This window comes from Lygodium microphyllum, chromosome 29, assembly GCF_053477565.2.
Source record: "Lygodium microphyllum isolate KBCC chromosome 29, Lygodium_microphyllum_v1.1.10, whole genome shotgun sequence".
NCBI classification, from domain to species: Eukaryota; Viridiplantae; Streptophyta; class Polypodiopsida; order Schizaeales; family Lygodiaceae; genus Lygodium; species Lygodium microphyllum.
In genome coordinates this window covers 4302958-4312049 of record NC_141163.1, presented here as the reverse complement: position 1 = coordinate 4312049, position 9092 = coordinate 4302958, and the positions used below count along the sequence as shown (strand labels likewise).

Sequence of the window (9092 nt, the reverse complement as noted above, 5' to 3'; positions counted from 1 at the left end):
TGAAAAGGATAGCCCAAGAGGGTTCCCAATGTAAAGGGACATGGCATGAAAAAGTTAAGGGAGAGACCAAAATATAGACAATTGCACAAGGCTAGGGAAGGGTAGCCCAATTTGAGGGAGAACTATAAGAGAAAGTGAGAAAGTACCGTGTGGATTTGATCTTGAGAGAGGTCAAATGAAATGGAAGGTTGACATGTGAAACATAATGGGTGTCAATGGAAGGTTAACACCTGAACCATAAGGAAAATAAGAGTGGGAGGCCTAAAGATAAGGTTGTCTAAAAAGCAAGGAGGATCCATGGAGGGAAACTCCACTCTTGAAAAAAAGAGGTGCCTAATATGTTGGAGACCTAAAGATGAGGTCAAAGAAGACCTCTCAATTAAAAGATAAAAGCTCACCTCAATTCTTCGGTGATCCAAAAAGCTTGTCTAAGAAAGCTCACCAAAAATTTCCCCCCTCATTTTCACCGCATGAAGCATAGGCGTAGCTGTGTTTGTGAGCAAAGAACATGAAACAACTAGAAACTTCACTTTTGTTGAAAACCTTACTAGCAAACCACTAGCAAGAAACAATGTTGAATGAAGCAAAGGGGGCATAGCTATTGCTGTTCACAAGCTTCACAATGAAGCAGCCTTACTTTGCAATCTTGTGAAGTGTGCTATTGCCATGCAAAATTGCCTGCCTCACCACTCACATGTATGTAGAGAGAGAGAGATTTCGTGGGTGTTATGTGTCTAGTCTACACTAAGGAAGTGAAGTGTGAGGATAAGTAACTTGTTGATGAATAGATCAATTTATTAAGCTAGAGCCTTACCAATTGTGTTTGGAGTGTGAGGATAAGTACTCTATACAATAGAAGTGGAATGTGGGAGTAAGATTAATTTAAGCATACAGCTTTAGCAATGGATTGTTGTGAGTGAAGGGAAGCATGGCAACTTCGCTTCACTTGCAATGAATCATTTTAATGCACAAAGGCTACTATAAGTTCTAATTTGACATAGGGCACACTTTGTGTCATTTGACAGAAAATGGGCATAATGATTGGAGGCATAGATTATGCAACAAATGTATGTAAAAAAAACTCTGCTGACAGCACTGATTCTCGCCTGCTTCTACATATTATGGCCACCCTTCATGAAGCTATTGTACAGTTTAAAGGATCGCCAGTTCATACAACTAGCCCTAATCTCAACTCTGTTCGACAAGACTCTCTCCCCTCTTCGTTGCATCTGTGCTGAGGGGCCATTTCCGGATTTACAAGAAAGAACGGGCTTCTGATCAGTTTATGAGGATATTCACAAGAAGGTGATGGTGGTGTTTGCAAGCAGGCCAGCTAGGAAATGTTGGGATTAGCAACACCCATTCTCAATTGGAATGCTCCAAATCCACCCTTTGTGAGTTCATCCTCAGTGTCACACCCTAATGCACTCTGAGAAGCCAACTTCTCTGTCAATACTCTACTAGCAAGGAGGTCTCTTTCTGTAATCACAGAGTTGTGGTTGGGACTGGGGCCTGATGGTGGCACAGGTGTTCCGGATAGCTTGTGGAAGATCCCATCCCTTACTGCACTCCCATCTCCTCTCTTGTATGAGGCTCGGTGCAAACTGCCTGTATGCCCAATTCCTGAAGAAGCAGAAAGGATAAGGTTATTTCCTCCTGGGTTGGGACCTGAGGAAGCTGCAAGGATATGGTTATTGCCGCCTGGGTTGGGGCCTGAAGAAACTGAAACAGCTCTTTTGTTATCCCCTTCATGAAATCCAGAGACAGAAGCATCAGCCACCAACAGAAAATTAGAATTGTCTCCTGGATTAGGGTTGTCAACTTCACTAGCTATGCTTGCTGAATTACTACCTTGATGTGGCCCTGAAGTAGAAAATTTCCCCATAGAGGTAATGACGTTATTGCCACCAGGATTAGGGCCTGAAACAGCAAGATCAATATAAATTCCACTGGCATTTGATCCTATCCTTGGCTCATGATGACCAAAATGCTTCCCATGGAGCCTGATATTGGAGCGTTTTGTGGCCTTTGAAGGTCCTGAGGATTCTGCCAGGATTTGTAAGTTTCCACCTGGATTAGGCCCTGACATTGGATGATTTGGTTCTTTTGCAACCATCAAACTCTCTGAATTTCCACCAGGATTGGGGCCTGAGGTTGCTGCGAGGATTTGTGAGTTCCCACCTGGATTAGGCCCTGAGGTTGCTGCGAGGATTTGTGAGTTCCCACCTGGATTAGGCCCTGACACTGGAGTGGCAAGAACACTTGCCAGATCCTGCTTGGAGGTCACAGGGCTGGATTGCTTCCCATTGAATTCTTTAGCCACCATCAAACTCTCTGAATTTCCACCAGGGTTCGGACCTGAGGTTGCTGCCAGGATGTGTGAGTTTCCACCTGCATTGATAGGCCCTGATGCCATCAAATTCTCCGAATTTCCACCAGGGTTTGGGCCTGAGGTTGCTGCCAGAATGTGTGAGTTTCCATCTGGATTAATAGGCTCTGATGCCATCAAACTCTCCGAATTCCCACCGGGGTTTGGGCCTGAGGTTGCTGCCAGGAATTGTGAGTCACCTGAACTAGTCCATGCTACCATCAAACTCTCTGAATTTCCTCCAGGATTTGGCCCTGAGGTTGCTGCCAGGATTTGTGAGTTTCCACCTGGATTAGGCCCTGATACTGGAGTGTCAAGAACACTTTCCTGCTTGGAAGTTACATGGCTAGATTGCTTGGCCATCAAACTCTCCGAATTTCTTCCAGGATTTGGCCCGGAGGTTGCTGCCAGAATTTGTGAGTTTCCACCTGGATTAGTCCCTGATACTGGAGTGTCAAGAACACTTGCCAGCTCCTGCTTGGAAGTTACATGGCTAGATTGCTTGGCCATCAAACTCTCAGAATTCCCACCGGGGTTTGGGCCTGAGGTTGTTGTCAACCTTTGTGAGTTTCCACCTGGATTAGGCCCTGATACTGGAGTGTGAAGAACACTTGCCAGCTCCTGCTTGGAAGTTACATGGCTAGATTGCTTAGCCATCAAACTCTCTGAATTTCCTCCGGGATTTGGCCCTGAGGTTGCTGCAAGGATTTGTGAGTTTCCACCTGGACTAGGCCCTGATACTGGAGTGTCAAAAACGCTCGCCAGCTCCTGCTTGGAAGTTACATGGCTAGATTGCTTAGCCATCAAGCTCTTTGAATTTCCTCCAGGATTTGGCCCTGAGGTTGCTGCCAGGATTTGTGAGTTTCCACCTGGACTAGGCCCTGATACTGGAGTGTCAAGAACACTTGCCAGCTCCTGCTTGGAAGTTACATGGCTAGATTGCTTAGCCATCAAACTCTCTGAATTTCCTCCGGGATTTGGCCCTGAGGTTGCTGCCAGGATTTGTGAGTTTCCACCTGGATTAGGCCCTGATACTGGAGTGTCAAGAACGCTCGTCAGCTCCTGCTTGGAAGTTACATGGCTAGATTGCTTAGCCATCGAACTCTCTGAATTTCCTCCGGGATTTGGCCCTGAGGTTGCTGCCAGGATTTGTGAGTTTGCACCTGGATTAGGCCCTGATACTGGAGTGTCAAGAACACCTGCCTGCTCGTGCTTAGACTTTGCTCCGCGAAAATGCTTGACATTCGAAATCACCTTGGATTCTCTTGTAACCATCAAGATCTCAGAGTTCCCACCAGGATTTGGGCCTGAGGTTGCAGATAAAACTTCATAATTGCCACCTGAATTAGGCACTGATACTGGAGTATCAAGGACACTGGCAAGCCCCTGCTTAAGCTCCACTTGACCTAAGCGCTGGTCTCCTTGCTCCATTTTCTTTGAGACCAAATAAACATCAGAATTACCATTGCCCGAGCTTGCAAATAACACTTGTGAGTTGCCTCCCGGGTTAGGCCCTGATACTGAAGCATCCAGGCTGTTTGGAACGGTAGCCATTTTGATGTAGGAGTTGTCTCGGTTAGACAGTCCATTGGAGTGAGCTCTGCTTCCCAAATTGGTTGCTTTCTTGTCATGGATGTGAGAATGGTGCTGGTGGGGAGTGTGGATGAGCCTACCTCTGCCTGATTGAGCTTGAGGGAAGACCAATAGAAGAAGAACCAGGGCAAACAAGCATGAGTGCAGCCTCATGTGGCCAGCCGTGTTTCCAGTGGGCAGCTTGATTGGAGGTGGAGAGACGGGGAACTCTGCTTTGTTTGGCCAACAAATCGAGCTCTGAGAACTGTCAGGGAGCCCAATACAGGAATGCCAAGATCTAGATTGAAATTTCAGGAAAGAAGGGGGCAAAGGAGAGGTTATGGGAGAGGCACAGTGGTGATGAAGGAGACGGAGAAGTGTGAGGGACTAGAGACAAACTGGAGTTAATACAATTGGGTTGGTATACGGGGATAGGATTTGCACTTTTGTTATTATTACGGATCACAATGCTTGCTAATTGCCAACTGCAGAGAGGGACAGAGAGAGAGAGAGACAGAGAAATGACGGAATGAGAGGTCCGAGGCCCTGCCAATAAAACCCTGGTGACAGGGCAGATAATAAGTGAAAGAAGAAGGGAGAGAAGGGCTGGTACTCTTCTGAACGAGTCAAAACAAAGAAGACTATCGTCGTTCACCGGAGGTGAAACAGGGCTGGTCATGCACATGCCGCTTTGACCAGCTTCTTTCATTCAACAAGGCTCATTCAATGAAGTTGCCTCTCTAGACTCTCAGTCTCTCTCTGACTCCTGAGTTTCTCTCTCTCTCTCTCTCTCTCTCTCTCTCTCTCTCTCTCTCTCTCTTTCTCTCACAGTTGGCTCACTGCTGGTGTCAGCAGTTGCTGTCAAAAGAGATAGAAAAGCCTCTCTCATTAGAGAGAGAGAGAGAGAGAGAGAGAGAGAGAGAGATTGAGATTAGAAACCTTTTAATAAGAAGTACTACTATATACATCATTCAGGATCCAAAAAGTCTCTGCAACTACTCCTTTAGCATTTCTTAATGCATCTAAGAGTCGTGTCGCGCCGAGCATTAAGAAAATGCTGGAGAAAAGGCCAAACTTACAAGAAGTCTTATCCCCTTTGCCTTGGTGGGAGGGGATTCTTAGATGCATTAAGAAATGTTAGAGCATCTAAGAGTCATGTTGCACGAAGGCAGGATCGAGTGGGGGTTTCACAAGCCGATGGCCACACCAACAAGTTTGGAGATGACAAACAAACTGAAAGTTGTCATCTGAATGTTATTGCTAACACTGTGTCAGAAACCTGCTTTCCTAGGAGGGTTTGTGAGGGCTGCAAGGGGCTATGAAAACCCTCAATCACAACAAGCACATGGTGCAACTTTGTGCTAGTGGGGGGAGGGGGGACTTACCTTTCCCCACTAGCACCGGGTGCGACCCAACCCTAACTTAGTGTTTCTTTCATATATAGATCTACGTGCATGTATGATGTATGTGTAGAAGAACTTTATCACTGTTGCCTCTTACATATGGTATCTTTTCCTTGCAAGTTCCACCACGAATCCCCTCCCACCAAGGCAAAGGGGATAAGACTTTTTGTAAGTTTGGCCTTTTCTCCAGCATTTTCTTTGACTGGCATAAACAAACATCTTGAATTTTGAATCATTTTCTTTGACATCAACAAATATCTTGAATTTTGAATCATGCAGGACCTAGGCTTTTCATAAACAAATGTTTTCGACTCATCCAATTGTCAGTTATTAGATAGATGCCTTGTTAGAGATTTGACTTACCATGTTACCATTAGCCATCAATGGAGTTTGACAACCCAAAACTTTAAAGGAACGTTTCAAAGGTATGCCACCCAAATAGTGTGGTAACATGTGAAGGAATTTATATTATATTGTAAATAATCATAATTCTAAGTCTCAAGAAGCAATTTGAATATTTTGAGATGTGTTGAAATTTTGTAAATTCTACCTAAACTTATGTTGATTTGGGTCATACAAAATAAGTCCAAGTTTCCCACACAACTTGTCATTGGTTCATGGGCAATATTCATTTTACTTTGGAGCCTAATAAAATGAAAGCCCACATTCCATTGCAAGTTTAAAATGCAACTATTAGAGCCAAGACATACCTAGGAAAATTCTACTTTCAAGTGTGCTTAGTAAAATTTAATCATGTTTGGATCATTTACTTAACCACACTTGACTTTTGTGTCATAACTTTTGGAGTTGATGCTCCAAACATGGAGATACTCCATGAACTAGCTGGAGTTAAAATTTTTCTCTCTCCTCAAGTCTCCTTTCTCTTACCTCTCTCTCCTCTAAATAGGTGAACACAATCTCTCTCTCATTCTGTCTCCTAGTTTGCTCTAGTTGGTGGGTCCAAGTTAAGTTTGGAACAATGTGGCTATGATACCTTTATGCTAGTTAATACATGCCCAAGTCAAGGGACTTGGGTGTGGTGTAGCACTTATCTATCTTATATATTTATGCAAACTAGGTAAGGTGGCACTATAGCTATTCGAAGAGTCACCACTTAAGGAGTGAGGGGGGGATACATAGATATAGGAGAAGAAGTAGAAGATGAATGCAAACATTGGGTTGGGGAGGGGGGGGGTGTTGTTGGAAGATCACCTTGGATTTGTGGGCACATTCATATTACTTTGATACCTTTAACTCAAATGTAAGTAGATACATGGTATTGCTTCATGCCTTCTACTTCAATTGGGGTACATATGTGAAGATATCAAAGAAGTGGGTAATATACAATGTTTTGGTAGCAAATAAAATTACCTATTAACTATGGTAACATGGGCAATGAGAGAGAGAGAGAGAGAGAGAGAGAGAGAGAGAGAGAGAGAGAGAGAGATTGTGTGTGTGTGCACATGTGAGAGAGGGAGAGAGAGTTGTGAAATCCATTAGGCCACCCTTAGATTTTCTAACAAGCCACATGGACGTGCCTTAGGCCTTGAAATAGCAAATATTGACTTATGACCACTATGAGGTGTGTGAGGTCATTACTTTTCAGCCTTGAAATAGCAAATATTGAATTATGACCACTATGAGGTGTGTGAGGTCATTACTTTTCAGCCTTGAAATAGCAAATATTGACTTATGACCACTATGAGGTTTGTGAGGTCATTACTTTTCATGAAGACTGCTACTAACTTTGGAGGTGAAAAGTAAAGACAAGTGGTCAAGTTTGTGAATTAATGATTGCATATTCATAGATAATAACAAACAATGGTCAACTACAAAGGGGGGGGGCAATTATAGGGTGGGTGAAACCTAGAAGGAAGGCCTTTACTACATTCACATATATAGGGAGAACAACAATTACTTTGAACTCTCAAAGCCCTCACACATGCCATGCATGCCCTTGGGCCATGATGAGAGGTAGCCTTCCAAACATATGTGAAATTTTAAGATGCATATTTATAGCTATCACATGTATACAAATCTATGGAACATGAGTGTCACACACACACATACACATTTCACATGTACATGTTCATGTTATACGATGGATAATTTAACAAATTGGCATTATATTTGTGTGATGAATGTAACAAGTACATTATTTAATTTTCTACAAATATGTGCACGCATACTTACATATGTTTGTATTTATGCACACACACACACACACACACACACACACACACACACACACACACACACACACACACACACACACACACACACACACATGTATGTATGTATGTATATATGTATGTATGTATGTATGTATGTATAGACATATATATGTATACACACATATACATACATGCATACCTTTAACTTGAATGTAAGTAGATAGATGGTATTGCTTCATGCTTTCTACTTCAATGGGCTATAGCATGAAGATAGTAAAGAAGTGGACAATACATGGTGTTTTGGTAGTTTTAAAATCCACTTTTATTAAGCATGGTAACATGGGCTCTGAGAGAGAGAGAGAGAGAGAGAGAGAGAGAGAGAGAGAGAGAGAGAGAGAGAGAGAGAGAGAGAGAGAGAGAGAGAGAGAGAGAGAGAGAGAGAGAGAGAGAGAGAGAGAGAGAGAGAGAGAGAGAGAGAGAGAGAGAGAGAGAGAGAGAGAGAGAGAGAGATTATGAAGTCAATTAGGCCACTCTTAGAATTTCAACCAAGCCACATGGATGTGCTTTGGGCTTGGAAATAGTAAACATTGACCTATGACCACTATGAAGTGTGATGCCATTCGTCATTGCTTTCATAAGCCATGAATGGTGGGCTTGGTAGAACACTGATTGTTTCAAGTGTCTTGAGTAACTTGGATATTACTATCTCTTGTGTAACCATTGCAAACTCTCTGAATGTAGTGAACTCACTAATTTACCTTCTTATTGTGGTCTATCTACAAAATGTTCATCAATGGCTCCATGACCCTTGCAATGTGCATCAAGTAAGCTCCATCTCATTTGCCTCTATTGCCATGCAAGCTCTGTGAAGAAGGAGGAAGAGAAGAAGAAGAAGAATATGAAGAGGAAGCAAGAGTTTCTTCACACCATTCCCTCACTCTACCTCACACACACATGCACACACACACACACACACACACACTCTCTCTCTCTCTCTCTCTCTCTCTCTCTCTCTCTCTCTCTCTCTCTCTCTCTCTCTCTCTCTCTCTCTCTCTCAAGTAAGAAGCAAGAAGAGAGCACTCAATCTTGCACATAAGAAGAATGAGCTTATCCATCATTCGCTTTTTAGTTTTTTTTAATATGGCCTCAGTCTTCTTGGGTACTTTTCCCAGTGCATTAGCTTAGACTAGCTTTTGCTAATTTTATACACACTATTTTACATTTGACAATCATTTTTTAACTTGTTAGGCTGAAATTCCTTGAGCTCTTGCCTCATTTGGATTTTATAGTTTGCACGGGAGTGACCCCATATCTCATTTTTGCTTCTCTTATCCTTCTATATTTTAAAAATTTTCCCCTTAGTTTGTGTGCTTTCTTTGTTGCACCTTCCTAGAAGGGGTTAACATTACCTCCCCTCCTAGAGTTGTGCCAGTCCCATGGCACTTTGTAGTCTGGTGGTATCTATGTGTAGTCGGTGCTAGTTGGTGGTGTAGAGGGTAACCATTGGTACTGTTGCAATTAGGCCACTATTGGTGGAAATGGTATTAGCTCTTGTTTAGTCTTTAGGGGTTGGCT

The 9092-nt window shown here is 43.1% G+C and overlaps 1 protein-coding gene across 1 annotated transcript; it reads right to left on the bottom strand.

The window, feature by feature from the left end:
• Positions 1–794: 794 nt before the first annotated feature.
• On the bottom strand, positions 795–4454 carry LOC148010327 (uncharacterized). Its single transcript, XM_087671516.1, has 2 exons — positions 1852–4454; positions 795–1746 (listed from the first exon to the last, which is right to left on the bottom strand). The coding sequence occupies exons 1-2, from the start codon at positions 4112–4114 to the stop codon at positions 1334–1336; spliced, it is 2676 nt and encodes an 891-aa protein (XP_087527642.1). The 5' UTR covers positions 4115–4454; the 3' UTR covers positions 795–1333.
• Positions 4455–9092: the final 4638 nt, after the last annotated feature.